Here is an 18,730-nt window from a genome sequence, read left to right on the forward strand (position 1 = left end):
ACAATTACTGTGAACAAAAAGTTCTGGCATTTTCCCTAGCTGGGTAGCTCAGTTGGATGGAGCATGGTCCCATACACCAGAAGATGGCGGGTTCATTTCCCTAGTCAGGGCAAATACCTAGGTTGTGGGTTCAATCCCCAGTTGGGCACATTCAGAAGACATCACACATCGGTGTCTTTTTTTCTTTCTCTCTCTCTCTCTCCCCCCTTCCTCCCTCCCTCCCTTCTCCCTTATCTCACTAAAAAGCAATTTAAAAAACATATCCTTGGGTGAGGCTTTAAAAAAGATTCTGGCATTTGGCAAATAGTTATTCAAAATATAAGAAGTATATTTTTAATGGCCACTGATATATTAAAAATGCATGTATTTAGTTTTTTCTCAGAACACAATATTGTTTCCTCCAAGTTGGTACCTTATGTGAGTGTGTTGCAGAATATTCTCCTTATTAAAAAGTAAATCGCTGGAAAATAAGTACCCTGTTGAAGTCCCCACCCCTTCCTTTCTCACTGGTGCTGAAGGTCCCATCCCAGATGTAAATCAGAGTAGTTAAGTAGCTCTTTCAGGCTACAGAAAACAACTAAAAATTCAGAATTGAAGCAATAATGCATCATCAGTTTTCTATTATTAATGTACTTCCTCTGATGCTTAACCTATCCTAAGAGTAAAGAGTCTGGGCTCAAAGGGGTTGCACAAACAGTGGAGAACATATCCTATCTAATAAAAGAGAAACATGGTACTTAGCATACAACCGCTACCCTTCCCATTGGCTAATCAGGCTGATATGCAAATTAACTGCCAGCCAAGATGGCGGCCGGCAGCCAGGCAGCTTGAAACTAACATGAGGCTTGCTTGCTTCAGTGACGGAGGACTCCAACGTTCCCCGCCTGCCGCTGCCGGCCTCTGAGCTTGCAGTTTGAAACATTGTTACAAATATAGAAGCTAAACAAAACCCCAGAAACCTGCTTTCAGCGAGCCGTGATCTCAGAGCTGGAGTTATACATTGTTTCAATTATAGAACCGAAACAAACCAAATACCTGCTTTCAGCAGCGGAGGCCTAAGAGCTGGAGCCTCAGAGCTAAAGCTGGCCCAGAATAAAAAAGAAAAAGAAAAAAAGGAGCGGTTGGGAGCTTCCGTCACCCGCCAGCCTGAAAAAAGCCCTCAGCCCCTCACCCAGACTGGCCAGGCACCCCAGTGGGGACCCCCACCCTGAAGGGTGTGTGACCAGCTGCAAACAGCCATCATCCCCTCATCCAGGCACCCCAGTGGGGACCCCCACCCTGAAGGGTGTGTGACCAGCTGCAAACAGCCATCAGCCCCTCACCCAGGCTGGCCAGGCACCCCAGTGGGGACCCCACCCTGATCCAGGACACCCTTCAGGGCAAACCAGCCGGCCTCCACACGTGCACCAGGCCTCTATCCTATATAGTAAAAGGGTAATATGCCTCCCGGCACCGGGATCAGCATGACAGGGGGCAGCACCCAAACCCCCTGATCGGCCCTGCTCTGTGCGTGACAGGGGGAAGCTCCCCAACCCCCTGATCGACCCTGCTCTGTACGTGACAGGGTATGGAGCCCCAACCCCCCTGATGGGCCCTGCACTGTGAGTGACAGGGGGCAGCGCCCCAACCCCCTGATTGGCCCTGCTCTGTGTGTGACAGGGGGTGGCACTGCAACCTCCCCATCGACCCTGCCTTGAGTGTGACAGGGGGCGGTACCCCAACCCCCCAATCAGCCCTACCCTGAGCGTGACTGAGGGTGGCATCGCAACCTCCCGGTCTGCCCTGCTCTGTGCATGACAGGGGCGGCGCCCCAACTCCCCAATCGGCCCTGCTCTGAGCCTGACCAGGGGCTGCACCTAGGGATTGGGCCTGCCCTCTGCCACCCGGGAGCAGGCCTAAGCCAGCAGGTTGTTATCTCCCAAGGGGTCCCAGACTGCAAGAGGGCACAGGCCAGGCTGAGGGACCCCCCTTTTCCCCCAAGTGCACAAATTTTTGTGCACCGGGCCTCTAGCCTTATATAAAAAAATACTTTGGTTGAAACAGCAGCTACTAAAGGTGCTTTAAAAAGTCCTCCATAGTAGAAATTTTTCCAATAAGGGACTCTTCTGACAATACAGGTGTTTATTAGGATCAATAATTGTACCTAGGGCCATAGCCAGTTTGGCTCAGTGGATAGAGTGCCAGCCCATGAACTGAAGGGTCACGGGTTCGATTCTGGTCAAAGGCACATACCTTGGTTGTAGATTCAATCCCTGGCCCCAATCGGGCCTGTGTGGGAGACAACCAACCAATGTGTCTCTCTCACATTGATGTTTCTCTCTGTCTCCTCCCCACCTTCCCATTCTCTCTAAAAAAAATCAATGGGAAAAAATATCCTCAGGTGAGGATTAACAACAACAAAGTACTCTAAATGCAAAATGGAAAAAACCCAGGACAGCAATCAATATGTACAAAGACAACCTATGTGTGCACTACAGATAAGGTAAAGAATCCTAAAAGCCAATCAAATCAAGTGCTCAACTTTTCTGATTCTATGCCTTTCCCAAAATTGTTCCCTCCAACTGAAAGGCTCTGACCCTTCCCTCAGCCTTTGGCCTCCTTTGAGACTGTCCTAAGAACAAACCATCCTCTCACTGCTAAAGCACTTCATAATATTCCCTACTGCACCAATTAACTCTCCCTTTTTTATAACTAGTCAGGCCTTTTCCGCTATGCTGCTTAAGGACCTGCATAGCATATAAAATAGCTTTCTATTTTCTACACTGCCTTGCACATTATACATCAAATATTTATGGAAACTGTCAGAACTAGAGGGACTTGGAAGTCTGAGTCAAAACTATGTCTTTATGGTAGAGCAATCAATGACCACAGAGTGGAAATGGCTTCGGTGATAAAGCAATCACTGACTAAGTACTCTAAGTGGCAAACCAAGAGATGAACTAAACAAAATTCCTAACCTCAATGAGCTCACAGTCCAATAGGGGGGAATATAATTGTAAACAACCAAAATGGAAAAAGATCCCCATGGTGATATGATGTATGAACCGGGTACTATAATAACAAAAAAGGCACCTAACTCAGCCTGAAAGTAGGTAAAAACCTCTTCTGCAGATCGCAACTCAACTCAGCAGCATTCAAAAGGAAACGGTATATATGCATAACCCATAACCCATAGTGCAGTGAAGGCCTGGGAGGAGGTGAGAGGAGGGTGGAAGAGGTCATGGGGGGGAGGGGAGGAATAGGGAGGCATCTGTAATACTTTCAACAATAAATGTAAATAAAAAATAAAAAGGAGAAGGAATGCCAGGCCAGTATGGGTCAGTGGTTGAGAGTCTATCCATGCACCAGGTTACAGGATCAATCTCCAGCAGGGGGCGTGCAGGAAGCAGCCTATCCGTGTGGATATTGATATTTCTCTCTCATTGATGTTTCTGTGTCTCTCCCTTTCCCTGCCTCTCTCTCTCAAATCAACAAAAACATTTTTTTTAAAGGACAAGGGAAGTAGGGAAGTTATTTTTTGGAATTGACACCAAAAGTATCAGCAACAAAAGCAAAAACTAAAAGAATAAGAATAGAAGAACTACATCAAATCAAAAAGTTTCTGCACAACAAACAACAAAATGAGAAAACCTTCAGAATGAGAAAAAAATATTTGCAAACCATACATCTGATAAGGGATTAATATCCAAAATACTATATAAAGAACTCAATAGCAAAAAATTAGATAACTTAATTTTTAAAATGAGCAAAGGACCTGAATAGACACTTTTCCAAAGACATAAAATGGCCAACAGGTATATGAAAAGATGCTCCACATCATTAATCATCATGGAAATGCAAGTGAAAACCATAATGAGATATTACCTCACATCTGTTAGAACAGCTATTATCAAAAAGTCAAAAGATAACAAGTGTTAGTGAGGATTTAGAGAAAAGAAAACCCTTCTGCACTGTTAGTAGGAATGCAAATTGGTGCAGCCATTATGGAAAACAGTATTGAAGTTCCTCAAAAAATTAAAAATATAGCATATGATCCAGCCATCTCACTTCTGGGTATATATCCAAAAGAAACAAAGTCACTATGTCGAAGATATATCTGCACTCCCATGTTCATTGCAGCATTTTTCGCAGTAGCCAAAATACAGAAACAATTTAAGTGCCAACCAACAGATGAATAAAGAAAATATTATACACACTTACACACACTAAAATATTATTTAGCCTTAAAAAATAAGGAAACCCTGCCATATGCAACAATGTGGATGAACCCAGAGGTTCATGTAAGTGAAATAAGCCAGACACAAAAATACAAAGATTGCATGAATTCACTTATTTGTGGAATCTAAAAAAAGAAAAAGAAAGCCGAAACTAGTTTGGCTCAGTGGACAGAGCATCGGCCTGCGGACTGAAAGGTCCCAGGTTCGATTCCGGTCAAGGGCATGTACCTGGGTTGAGGGCACATCCTCAGTGGGGAGTGTGCAGGAGGCAGCTGAATCGATGTTTCTCTCTCATCGATGTTTCTAACTCTCTATCTCTCTTCCTTCCTCTCTGTAAAAAATTAATAAAATATATTTTTAAAAAAAAGAAAAAGAAAAAAAATGTGGAACTCATAGTAACAGTGTAAAATGGTTGTTATCAGAGCAGGGGAAAGGGAGAAAAGGGGAGATGTTGATCAAACAATACAAACTTTCAGTTATAAGTAAGTTCTGAAGACCTAATGTATAGCACGGTGACTATGAATTAGATAATAATAATGTATTGTATACTGAAATTTGCTATGGGAGGTGATGGATATGTTAATTAATCTGAGTGTGGTAATCATTTCACAGTGCATACATATATCAAATCATCAAGTTGTATATCTTAAACATACAATTTTTATTTGTCAAAATAGTAAATAAAAATTTAAAATTTTTTAATAAATAAATAAAAAAGAAAAGGGAAGAAAGAATGGAGCAAGCCAAAGCACATAGGAAGCCTGGGAGGTGAGAGCACAGAGCTCTATGTTAGCAGGACTGGGCTTGAAGGATTGGAAGGGCCAAAAGAGGCTAATTGGCCTCTTTTGGATAAATAAAGGAGTAAATGGAAAAGGAAAACTAGTATGTGCTTTCTTTCTAGTGGCAAACAATTTATACTCTAGTTGAGGTCATACATATGTGTTTTGTACTATTGGTTCAGAGTCAATAAGAAGCAGCTGGAAAGAGCACTGGATTAATAACCAGGAAACCCAGGTTCTAGTCCTGTGTCACCAACTACACGATTGCTCTTACATTTAATGCTCATTTAGAAAATAAGATGTTTGAATTATTTTCACTAGTGTCTCTTCCTATCTCAAACATCTATCTTCACGCTAAAATAGAAGAAGGAACAGATTACTATGGACAAAGATGGGCAAGGGAGACCTTGCAGAATGATACTTTTATAATGCCAAAGCCTTGGATACAAGTTTGTGAGGGTCCAGGATATTATTTATTTATATATATATATATATATATATATATATATATATATCCCACATTTAAAGGCTGTTAAATCACATTGTTTACCCATATCTTCAGAAAAAAATCACTTCTACTGTCATGGTAAACAACCTGCTTCCCTATTTATAATGGTCTGGCCCTCTAGCAACTTCAACGCGAAATTATAGCTAATTTGCCTACAAATGTCAGGTGGCCATAATAATCTGGCCACTCAGAGTATATACAATCTCAAAATACTACTCCTCAGATTGATAATTCATTAATTATTAAGGGAGGAAGGTACTATACAATGTAGTATTTGTGATTTTTTTTAAAAAAGATTTAACCTTGATTACATTAAGTAATGCCTGCTTAATTTAGGAAATACAGAAAAGTATAAGATAAATATAAAAGTCAACCCATCTTTATTATTAACATTTTGGTATATTTCCTAACAGTCCTTTATGTAGTTTTAAAAACATAGTTGAAACCATGTTTCTTTTTTCTCTTAAAATAATAATTTCCCCATGTTATTAAAAACTCTATAAATGTTATTCTAAATGGTTGTATTATATACAGTATACACACCCAGATTTGCTTAACCATTCCTCAGTACTGGATTTTTAAATTGTTTAAGTTGTTTTGCTATTTTTAAAAATATTTAGTTCTTCAAAAAATAAAAAAATGAATAACCATATAATCCAGCAATTCCAGTTCTGGATATACATCCAAAAGAACTGAAAACAGGGACTTGAACATATATTTGTACACCCATGTTCATAGCTCCATTATTCACAACAGTCAAAAGGTGGAAGCAACCCATGTCCATCGATGGATGAATGGATAAAAAGATAATTTATACACACACACACACACACACACACACACACACACACACACACACACTAGAGGCCAAGTGCACAAAATTCATGCATGGATAAGGTCCCTAGGCCTAGCTGGCAATCAGGGCCACTCTGTGGGGTGACCAGCAGGGCAATCAGGGGCCCCCTCTGGCACCCCCCTTGGCTGGCCTGGTGCCACCTGCTTGCCAGCCCTACCCCCCGCTGCCGCTGTTGGTTGGGGCCTATGGACTGGAGGCAGCTCCTGCGTTGAGCGTCTGCCCCTGGTAGTCAGTGCGCGTCATAGTGACCAGTCGTTCCGCCGGTCATTCCGCCATTCGATCGATTTGCACATTAGGCTTTTATTATATAGGATACACACACATACACACATACTAGAGGCCCGGTGCATGAAATTTGTGCACTCAGGGGTGGCGGGGGGAGGTCCCTCAACCCAGCCTTCACCCTTCGCAGTCTGGGAGCCCTCGGAGGATGTCCGACTGATGTCCATGGGAGCGAGACTAAGCCATCAGTCGGACATCCTTAGAGCTGCCATGGAGGCCAGAGAGGCTCCTGCCACCAGCGCTATGCTCGCCAGTCATGAGCCCGGCTCAGGGCTTCTGGCTGAGCGGCGCTCCCCCTGTGGCGCTCCCTCCTGCATTGAGCATCTGCCCCCTGGTGATCAGTGTGCATCATAGCGACCGGTCATTCCACCGTTCGGTCGATTTACATATTGGCCTTTTATTATATAGGAGATATATATATATATATATATATATATATATATATATATATATGAGATGGAATATTATTCAGCCTTAAAAAGAAAGAAAATTCTAACACATGCTACGACATGGATGAACCTTGAGGACATTAAGTGAAACATGCCTTCACAAAAGACAAATATTGTATGACTCCACTCATATGAGGTACCTAATGTAGTCAAATTCAGAGACAAAGTAGAATGGTGGTTCCCAGGGCCTGGGGGAAGGAGGGAATGAATGGGGAGTTGTTGTTAAAATTTGTAAAGAGCTTCAGTTTTGCAAGATGAAGAGTTCTGGAGATTGGTTTGTACCACAGTATGAATGTACTTAACACTACTGAACTGCACACTTGAGTGGTTAAGAGGACAAATTTTATGTTATGTGTATTTATCACAACTTTTAAAATATAAAAGTTAATTTTTAAAATATATTGAGATGAGTATCTCTGTGTTTTAAGTTTACATGCATTTCTGATTAATTCCTGATATCAGATTTCTGGAAGGGGAGCTAATAAGTGAAAGGATATTCAAAAAGCATAATGTTTTTGTCTCTTTTGTTTTTTTAGCATAAGGTTCTTAAGCATACTGCCAAATTACTGTCTAGGAAAATTATATCAATTAACACAACCATCAGTATTATAAAGAGTATTTGTCACACACCACACTTTCAATCATTCAATAATTTTTATTGAGCACCTATGTGCCAGGCCCTCTCATGGCCCTGGGAATACAGAAGAGAACAAGACAGACAAAAGTCCCTGCCTTCATGAAGCATATGTTCTGGTCGGAAAGGCCGGCCAAAAATTAAAAAAAAAAAAATTAAGTGAGCAAAAGATATAATATAGTATATGGTGAAGGAGATAAAAAAAAAAAAAAAGAAAGAAAGAAAAGAAGGGGAAGCAGATAAGTGCTATAAGGGACGGGCTGACATTTTAGAAAGGAAGGCTATAGACATCTCTCTGACCTGGGGAAATGTGAGTAAAGATATGGAGGAAGGGAGAAAGTCATCAAACTACCTGGGCAAAGGACATTCCAGAGAGAGGGATCAGCAACCACAAATGCCCTAAAGCAGGAGCATGCGTAGAGTGTCTGCAGTGCTCAAGAAACAGCCAGAAGGCCAGTGTGACTGAAGCGAGGAGAGTTGGGGGAGCGGCAGGCAGGGGGTGGGGGGGAGGGTTGGGATTAGTAGGAGAGGTAATCTGAGAAGGAGTTCACATCTCATGGTCCTTAAAATTGGACATTATCATTTTTTCTTTCCTTTTTAATTTAATTTTATGATGGTAAGACTAACATGAGATCTACCCTCTTAAAGTTTTAAGTGTACAATGTTGTATAGCAGACATCTAGAAGTTATTCATATTGCTTTGATCATTTTTTTCTATCCTGGCTATTTTGATAGTTAAAAAGACAATATATTAGTAGGCTTGGAGTGCTATAACAAGATATCATAGATGGTAAACCAGAGACATTTATTTCTCACTGTTCTGGAAGCTGGGAAGTCCAAGATCAAGGTGCTAGCTAAGTCAGTGCCTGCTGAGAGCCCTCTTCCTGGCATGAAGATGGCTGCTTTCTCACTGCTTCATCACATGGCCAAGAGAGGGTGATCTCTCTCTCTCTCTCTCTTACTCTTCTGATAAAGCCATTCGTCTACAACATGAGGGCCTCACCCGAATGACCTCATCTGACCCTAATTGCTCCCAAAGGCCTCATCTCCAAATGCTATCACATAGGGGTTATGGCTCAACAAAGGAATTTGGTGGGGGACACAGTTCAGTACATAGCAGACAGTATCTTATTTTAATTACACAAGGTTTTTTGACAAACTGTTAAGATTAAAGTTATTTTTAAGGAAGATCAACTTTGCAGAGGTATACTTGATGAAATAGACAAAATAAGAGAACCATCTTAGAAGTTCTATAATAATGAAGATAGATAAACTCATTCATTTATTCAAAATGATTTTTGGAGCACCTAAAACATAGTAGGCACTGAACAAGGCACAAAAAAAAAAGGGAGTAGTAGCTGGAGTAGCAGAAGTGGGAATGGACAGAAAACGAAAATGTATTAAGAGGAATTTCCAAAATATGTAAATTAAATTTGGTAATAAAATACAGGATGAAAAAGAATATAAATTCATAAGTACTGCAAGTTACTTGAGAGCAGGAAATATAGCTCATTCATCTCTGCATCCCACACAGTTCATTATATGATGTATAGTAAATGCTTAGGAATTAAAGATAAGTAAGGAAACGTTTTCTAAAGATGGGAAAAGACCATGGAAGGGAGAGATGAAGAAAATTGTTGGGGAATGCTTAATTTGAAATGGAAAGAAGAAACCTGGAACCTAAAATTGAAAAGGAAGGAGTCAGAGAAATAAGAAAATCAAAACCATGCTGTACCACAGGGCAAGAACCAAGCTAAAAAGAAGGATTCTCGCCTTATTGATGTGGATTTGGCAATAGTGGAAGTCACTGGCTGTGACAAGTATGAAGCCAGATTGTAGAGGATAACAGATGATGCCAGGGCAAGAAAAGGGGAGTAATAACACCTATTCCTTAAGAAATCTTGTAATAAACTGAGAAAGGAAAAATAGAGATGCCCTAACACACACACACAAAAACTCTACCAGAAATACCTACATTAGCCTCTGAACGTGCAGTGAGGCTAAGTAAGCCTTACGGAAATATTTACAACATTCAACCTAGTTGGGAGCTCAACAACCTTGTGGGTTAAATGAATACAGGAAAGATCCCATCTATGCCATGTATAAAGAGGCAGCAAATCTTCACATTTGCTACTAATAGCTGGTTTGGTAAGTGGCCTTAAGAGGTCACAGAGAAAGTAGTAACTGTTGTAGTAACTGCTAGATTTTAGCTAATGTGAGCTAAATCAGCTTAAGTCAATTAAGGTTCTTTTTCTGTTTTAGTCTCACTAAGAGACTATGAGAGGCTCTCTTCAAACATCCAATAAATAATAATAAATTAAAACAAAACAACATCCAGAGATATTAGCTATCCACTCATATTTAAGAGGCTTATGATTAAACGCTGGCTGGAAATTCTGTGGCAACTGATAAGCTTCACTGGAGAGTAACCACGCCAAACTTTTTATACTGCTTTAGATATCAAGAAACTGAATAAATAAATTCATTTGACTAATATGCATGAGACAATTTAAAAGCAATATTGTTTGTAATTAAAGCAAACATCAATTTCTCTTCCTAAAATGCTTAGTTTTCTTGGGAAGTTAGATAAAGGAGTAGGGGCAAAATCCAATGTTATTATTTTATATCCTTTAAAAACAGACTTTAGGAGAGATGCCTAAATGACAGCTGACTTATCCTGTAAGTAAATATAAAGTTTCTGTAAACATTCTGTGGGAAAAAAAGAAAATCGTATCTTTTTATCAGAGATGTATAATATAGTTTTATAGAAATATAATAAAAACAAATACCTGATCCTCATCAAAGATAAATGTTTGTTTTTTATTTTATTTTAAATAAAAAATAAAGGTAGTCTGGAAACTACTGAGCTTCAAGCATGGGTGGTTCCAGAACATTCTTTCGTCTCCTTTTAATAATCACATTGATGATTTAGAGTGATGATTTCTATAGATAAAAAGGAAGCATCAGTTTCCAGAGTCTGTATAAAAGGTATCTTGGGAGTACAGCTTCATGCTAAAAGCACAAATCTAGTTGAAACTCAACTACTTTACCAATCTTTTATTTAATAAAGACAATCAGTAAGGATCAAACAGATCAATTCCAGACAGTCCAGATACAAATATAAACAAACTGACACTTTGCCACCTAATAATATGTTTTAAAAACAAATGCAACTCAAAAACCTAAATTCCTTTTTTTCACATACAAAATTAATTTTACTAAGCTGTTGTACACACACTGTGTGCACACACGCATTTTTAGGGCTTTAAAATGCTATTCCTATTTCACCGTAAACACTAAGGATTCTTTCTTTTTTAAAAAATTTTTTTATTAATTTAAGAGAGGAAGGGAGAGGGAGAGAAAGACAGAAAATATCAACAATGAGAGAGAATCATTGATTGGCTGCCTCCCGCGCGCCTCCTACTGGGGATATAGCCTGCAACCTGGGTATGTGCCCTTGACCGCAATCGAACCCGGGACGCTTCAGTCGACAGGCCAACTCTGTCCACTAAGCCAAACCAGCTAGGGCCAGGATTATTTCTGATGATGGGATAAAATGCCACAAATGACAGCATGGCTACATTATGACAAAATATTTCATATTTCCTAAGAAAACAGGATGGATTTCATCTAAATATACTGAATTTCATTTAAATATCTAAATCAGTGGTTCAAGTTACAAAATTTGCATGGGGGTTGGGGGAGTCTAGCCCCAAAGAGCTGAACCCAGAACCCAACAGCCAAACCTAGTCCCGAAGGGCGGAGCCTAGCCCCAAAGAGACAACCCAGATCCGAAGAGCCAAAGCCCAGACCGCAAGGCTGAGCCTAGCCCCGAAGAGCCACGCCCAGACCCAAATAGCCGGAGCCCAGACCATGCAAAATAATCTGAATAAATTTTCCCATATTGCTACATAGCCTCCAAAATTATCATTAAATGGTTGGAATTAGCTGACATTTATGATTTTCTTTTTTTTATTATTTTTTTTTATTTTTTATTATTAGTTAAGGTATTACAAATGTGTCCTCATCCCCCCCCATTAACCCCTGACCTCCCCCCCCCCCCCCCCCCCGCCCCGCACACTCATGCTCCCATCCCCCTGTTGTCCATGTCCATTGGTTTGGCTTATATACATGTATACAAGTCCTTCGGTTGATCTCTTCCCCTTACCCCCACCCTCCCCTACTTTCCTTCTGGGGATTGTTAACTCTTGCCCTCTGTGCTCTGCCTTGAAGTGTTAGATATTTCTTCCCAATTTTTCACGATATATGATGTTGCAATATACATGCAACATGAAAAGCCAACACAGCTCTTTTCTTCCCTTGAATTATATCCCTGAATTAAGGTTTCCGGGGGGAGGAGGGCGGGGATTACTAAACCACAGGATTAATTTTTAATGACTCCTGGTTGCCTTCCAAAAGTATTACAAATTTACATTGCTTTAAGCAACAAAAAACTTGCTATGTTAGACATTACCATTTTTGGTGCTTTTGATGTAAGTCAGTGTTAGAAGATTTTATCAGGTAATTTGAGATCTTCCTTTAGTCCTCTAATTTTGGTTATTCAAGGGCATGAGCTTGCTCTATTTCTCTTAAACTTTGTTGTCATTTTCAGTCACTTATAGTTAAGAAGAATGAAGAGCTTTTTTACTTGTAAACTCAGTATTCTTACTCTAAGGTGGGTAGAACATATAATCAATTGTTCTGTTTTCCTTAAATATATATATATATACTTGTGGTCATCTTGTCAAGTAACAGCAACTGCTAGAAAAGAAACAGAGCCTAAATTTCAATCACAATAAAAGTAAAATCTTTTAACCAATAGCCACTTTTGAGATTTCAACATCCATAACAACTATGCGCACACAGGGCCAAGTGTCTCTCGTGATTAGCAATCTCTAGAGAAAGACCAAGAACAATGAAGAGCTTATAGAATTATCATGACAAAAAATAATGTTTAACTGAGCACTGGTGCCAGGTACTATTAGAAGCATTTTTACATCCATTATCACATTAATTCAAACTAAGTCGCCTATAAGTTAGAAAATATCCCACTTTACTATGGGGAAAAACTGAGGCTTAAAGAGGGTAAGTTACTTATCCAAAGTAGATCCAGGAAGGTCACATTTTTAAAAAATATATACTTTTATTGACTTCAGGGAGAGGGAGAGGGAGAAGGAGAGGGAAAGGAAGAGGGAGGGGGAGGGGGAGAGGGAGGAGGGAGGAGGGAGGAGGGAGGAGGGAGGAGGGAGGAGGGAGGAGGGAGGAGGGAGGAGGGAGGAGGGAGGAGGGAGGAGGGAGAGAAACATCAATGATGAGAATCATTGACTGGCTGCCTCCTGAACGTCCCCCACTGGGAATCGAGCCCACAACCCAGGTACAGGAATCGAATTGTGACCTCCCAGCTCATAGGTCAATGCTCAACCACTGAGCCACTCAAGCCAGGCTTCTTAATCTTTGTATATGGTGGTATCCTTCCCACAGGATGTGAATTCAAAAAGAGAAACATTCCAATCTAAGTCTGACAGCAAGGGAGATGTAAAGTTGGAAGAAATGAGGATCTCACCAGCATTACAGCAGTATTTATGATCAATGGTAGCACTAATGTAAAATAGGGAGAGGATTAGCTCCCCCATTATCTCCATCAGCCAACCTCTCAGCCAACCTAATAAACATATCATCTATAGAGGGCTCTGCCTTCCAAAGCCCACCATCCCTATATAATCCCTCTAAATAGACATTCTAGAGTTGCCACTGTGTGATGATGATAAAGAATGCTTGCTTCTATTGCCTCTCCTTTTCTGTGTTGGTAGGATTTGGGGTTCTTATTTACTCATTCTGAGAAAAAGAAGATGAAAAGATAATACTAAATTAAATTTCATTCAATCATAATTGGTCATTTCCATGTATTTAGTTTAACAAATATTCCTCATATGCCAAGCAAATCTTATAAAAGTTGAAGTTTACTATACCAATAAAATACTTGCATTTAGAGGAAAGGGTGTCCTTCAGAAATATGCTACTTTATACGTAACTAAAGTAAATATCTCATTAGAGTCCAAGGTTTGTTCTTAAATTTGTAAGTAGTTCAAAAGCAAATCAAACCATAAAATACTATATTGGCTCAATCAGGTTTTTGGGTTTTCCTGATTAATGATATTTTAAATTGTGTTTAGGTTTGCTGATACTAATTAAAATTAACTGGTCCTTCATAGTAGTTTGGAATGTTTCAAAATTTAAGTAATTCTGGGCCCTGTATGAGAGGGCAGGTGGTATGCAACCCCCATAAAAACCAAGAGAAAAAGCAGTACAAGGTATTTTCCTGTTTCATCCAGAGCATACTAAGCCAGAGCCGGTAATTAACTATGGTGTCCCCAGACCTAGAAGGCTATGCTTAGGCTTCTGTGATTGTATTAACACAAATAACCTCCAAAAAACAGACATGATTCTCTGGAAGAACTTAGGTTACGTTATAAAAAGCCTGGGGAAAAGGGCACATAGATACATGAATGGAACATATACTTCAAGTACTTTGATGAGTATTTCAATGAAAATTTTACAGACTTGCATCTGAGCAAAAATTACAAGAGCCAAAGAAGTTGCAGCCTATAGTCCCAAATCCAATCTTCACTACTCTCACAGAAGAAACAACCAAAAATAAAACATGATTCAAGAATATCCAAAACAAGTTAATGCAACAGAAATATCTGACACTTAACTACCTGAGGCTTCAAGAAATCTAGATATTTCCTAAAATACTCTCCTAATCTGATCTCAGAAGAGTAAAAAAACTCAAAGTAAGCTAAAAATAAAACAAGCTCACACAATCAAATTTATTATCTATGTAACAAAATGCCTGTCAAAGAAGTCTTGAATCCAGGATATCAAAAATACTGACATCAAAATCGCAAGAAAATCAATGGCAAACCTGAATATTTGCGTTTTCAATGACACAGATCATTTCAGTGATGCAGGTACCTTCAACTTGGGACCCGGAGGCCTGCTTGTCGGAGCTGAAAAAACTCCAATCTAGAGTCAGTTCGGGGACGTGGGCTCCAGTCCTATTGCTGCTACTATTTAGGTGGGTAGCCCTAAGCAAGTCACTTAACATTCTCTCCTTCTCGGGGTTTGCTTTCCGTATTTAAGAGGTTGACTAGACCAATGTTTCCTAAACTCACCTAACCGTAAGAATTACTCTGAGGTAACTGTTAACAATCTGGATTCCAAGCCCCCTTCCCTACAGATTCTGTAATGTTGAGGAGGTCCCTGAAGGAGGCCTAGGACCTTATACTGAGTAAATGATCCAAGTGAGAGGCCAGTACCACCATGTTTTCCTCATGGGTGTGGTTGGGGGGGTCTCTGCCCAGACTATGCAACCGTAATGGATCCAAGTTCAAAATATGGCAACTTTGAAAGAAATTACCAGGTGACTAAAGTCAATCAAAAACATCCAGAAAATTATCATCTATAAAAATGGTAGCAGCAGCAAAATATGCCCCAGCTGAAAGGAAGCTGAAAGCAGCTCGAGTGTATGGAACACCATCTTTGGCTCTGTATGAAAGGATGATATATTAAGGTGCCTGAAGACAAGAAACAGCTCCTTATTGGTGTGTCCTCAGACAGAGGGGTTGTTAAACAGATGAAAAGTGTAATGGCTACGCTGTGAGCCAGGAAAGAAGTTAAGATTGTTTGAAAGTGGTGATAAAAATAGGGGTATACTTCATAGGACTTATTCTGACCAGTTTGTGCTGACATTCAAAGAAATGGGAAGAAAAACCCCAACTTTTAGAGATGTGTCAGTCATTGCCCTGGAATTACTAAATTCTGGGTATGAGTTTGATGAAGGACCTGTCATCTTTGATTCAGGTCTGTCATCTCCTATAAGACAGGAGAAAAGCCCATCCTTTCCCTTAATACCATTTATTGCAAGTGCTGAGAGCATGAGTATCCAGGATGACATTGATGCTGCCGTGCTGCAGAATTACCAGGAACACCATCTGACCAACATCATCTACTATTCTGTGAAGGAATCCACTATAAGTGAGCAAAGTGCCAGGATGACAGCCATGGACAATATGAGCAAGAATGCATCTTGAGCCCTAACTGGTTTGGCTCAGTGGATAGAGCGTCGGCCTGCGGACCGAAGGGTCCCGCGTTCGATTCCAGTCAAGGGCATGTACGTTGGTTGCAGACATATCCCTAGCGGGGGGTGTGCAGGAGGCAGCTGATCGATGTTCTTCTCTCATCGATGTTTCTAACTCTCTATCCCTCTCCCTTCCTTGCTGTAAAAAATCAATAAAATATATTAAAAAAAAAAAAAAAGAATGCATCTTGACTTGATCAGCAAATTGACTTTGACTTTCAACTACACCCGCCAAGCTGTCCTCACAAAGGAGTTGACTGAAACATCTCTGGTGCTGTAGCTCTGGATTAATGAAAATCAAGTTTCATCCTCAGACAAGCAGTAAAGGAGGAAAATTCAGCCAGTTGATTATGCTTTTAGCTTACTGCTGTCCTGGTCTGAAGAAATTATTGGTCCATTGTTTAAATTACTAAGGACAGCAAGGTATTTGTAAATTATCTTACAATAAACAACTTACAATAAGAAGAAAAAAGGGATCCAAGTAATTCTTATCATTTGGTAAGTTTTGCAAATACTAGACTAGGTGATCCATGAACTACCTGTCCTTCCAGCTCTGATTCTATAGTATCTGGATATTTCATAAGGATGTTCTAAAAACATGCACAACTATAATGGTTAGCATGTGTTATTAGACAAAATTAATAAACATATTAACAAATATGCCCATCTCCCAATCCCCAATACCATTCATACCTTTTAAACACCCATGAAAACATTCTCCTAGATACTAGGCAAGTGGAATACTTTATTTGGTGGTGAAAACAAAAGTTCTTAATATTAAACTCTCAGGACATTAATATGGAAGGACTTGTGTTATAGGAAGAGAGAATTGTACACCTAATATTTTAAGTGAAAACTATACACTGCATTCTTTCCTTGAAGAACAACATTATCTGGTGATTCCACTTGTTCCTAGCTAAGAAATAGCTAGAAAACAGTCTGGCTAAGTCCCTAGCAGCTATAAAACTGCTCTGTAATACTGGAATGCAACTGTTTCAAAGCTAAAAGCAAAAAAACCAAAAGAACAATAACTGGTTACTAATGCTTCAAATTCAACAGTGTAGACAACTAGGTGGCTAAGAGTCCCCAATATGTTAGAAAGGTTTTATCAGGTAAATCAAAGCCTGTAGAATGCTTTCTGCACACCTTTAATGTAGCCCTTCCTTCCGCTACACCATAGACCACTCCTCTAAAATTCTCATAATCTCCTAATGGACTTTACTTGTATTCTTTTATTTAAATTTATAAGTAACAAAACTAACAAAAAGAAAAAGAGAGAAAGCCTGATTGCATGGAGTGCAGAGGGGCAGAGCTGCAAAGGATGCTCGTCAGTGACCAATTATCATATGGGTGGCTACCAAAACATGTAAATAAAGTCAAGATTAAAACACAAAACTGAGTTTGAATCACCCTTGCCACACAAACAGATAAAGAACTAAGAGTAAAACATTACTACATACTTTAGCTACTAGAAAAACAGTGCAGAGTAGCCCCCTAAAGCAGTACACACTGGTACACTAGGTTAGTATAAACCATGTTCCAAATGAATCTTGATGCTTGAGGTGGAAATACTAATTAGTTACATGCAGGAGCACACAGGCCAAAAAGTGATTTGCTTTAATGGCAAAAGTGGGAGCACCAATTATTATGTACAACATCACAGAAGCAATGAGTTTAAAGTCAGATATATACTTAAATACATTTCTGGGTCTGAAGCCCAACAAGCTCTGAGGCAATGTTTTGACCAAACCTTACACTCAGTTAAAATAGAAATGTAAGATCAGGATCCAGGGGGCCGGCATAATAGTGTGGTTAAGAGCACAAGGTTGGCTGTCACACAGACCTGAGTTAAAATCCCAAATCAACAAATTACTGTGTGACCTTGAACAAGTCATTTAAATTAAACCTCGACTTTCTCATTTGTAAAATGGAGATAATGATTCACACTGTTATTACAAAATTTAAACAAGGTGATTCATGTAAAGCATTCAGCCTTATACCTGGCACAGAGGAAATAAGCAATAATAATAAGCTAGCTGTAAAATTAGCATGATTACTGCCTTTCAACCTCAAGGAAAGCAGAGTTTCCTGGCAGCCAGACAAAAGTTCTAATCATTATAAAAAAAAGACATTCACATATACTCATATAAAGATAGTCTTTCATTTCTTTCACATTACAGGAACTTCCCCCCTCCTTAGAATACTTCAGACTAATAATGTACAACTATATACAGGAAAGGCTTCAATGCAGACATTCTTCAGTAGGAAGGACAATTTTCATGATCTAACCAGTTTCGGGGAGTTAATAGTTGGTACTGTTAGGAGAAAGAGAGAAAGAGAAGCATAAAAAGTCTTCAACCCACACACTACTGTTCAATAGAGAAAAACAACAGTTGACTATTTGCATTGTTTCATAATTGAGTTAGAAAATGAAGAAGAAAGCAATCAGGTGAAATATTTTAACTCATACACAGCTGTTAGTAAGGTTAGAGTGACCAAACTCACCAAAAAAGATCAAGAGCCTGGTTGGGGTTGCTCAATAGTTGAGCATCAACACATGAACCAAAAGGTCAACGATTCAATTCCTGATTTGGACACATGCCCAGGTTGAGGGAAACCCACTAGGGGACATGCAAAAGGCAAGAGGATGTTTCTCTCTCATAGATGTTTCTGTCTCTATCCTTCTCCCTTCCTCTCTCTCTAAAAATCAATAAAAACATATTTTTTTAAAAAGATCAAAAAAAGGTGAAAAATCAGTATTCCCGGAGTTTAAGTAACACCTGCGCACTCTACCCTTTTAAGATCATGGCTCAAATTTCCCAACTGCAACTTTTTCCATTCTTCCAAATATGCCACTAGCTTGAA

At 39.6% G+C, this 18,730-nt stretch overlaps 1 protein-coding gene and 1 pseudogene across 10 annotated transcripts in view; one reads left to right on the plus strand and one right to left on the minus strand.

The window, feature by feature from the left end:
* The window catches only part of CNNM2 (cyclin and CBS domain divalent metal cation transport mediator 2), a 112,712-nt gene that overhangs the window by 87,825 nt on the left and 6,157 nt on the right, over positions 1-18,730 (minus strand). The window contains exon 2 of one of the 10 annotated variants that reach the window (XM_036336109.1): positions 16,037-18,180. The exons of the other annotated variants lie outside the window; for them this stretch is intronic. Within the exon in view, the coding sequence (XP_036192002.1) occupies positions 18,143-18,180 (38 nt within the window). The 3' untranslated portion in view covers positions 16,037-18,142. Of the gene's footprint in view, positions 1-16,036; positions 18,181-18,730 lie in introns of those variants that run through there. 10 annotated transcript variants of the gene reach the window in all.
* On the plus strand, positions 14,070-15,896 carry LOC118669786 (annotated as a pseudogene).

This window comes from Myotis myotis, unplaced genomic scaffold (assembly GCF_014108235.1).
Source record: "Myotis myotis isolate mMyoMyo1 unplaced genomic scaffold, mMyoMyo1.p scaffold_m19_p_15, whole genome shotgun sequence".
In the NCBI taxonomy this organism is placed as follows: Eukaryota; Metazoa; Chordata; class Mammalia; order Chiroptera; family Vespertilionidae; genus Myotis; species Myotis myotis.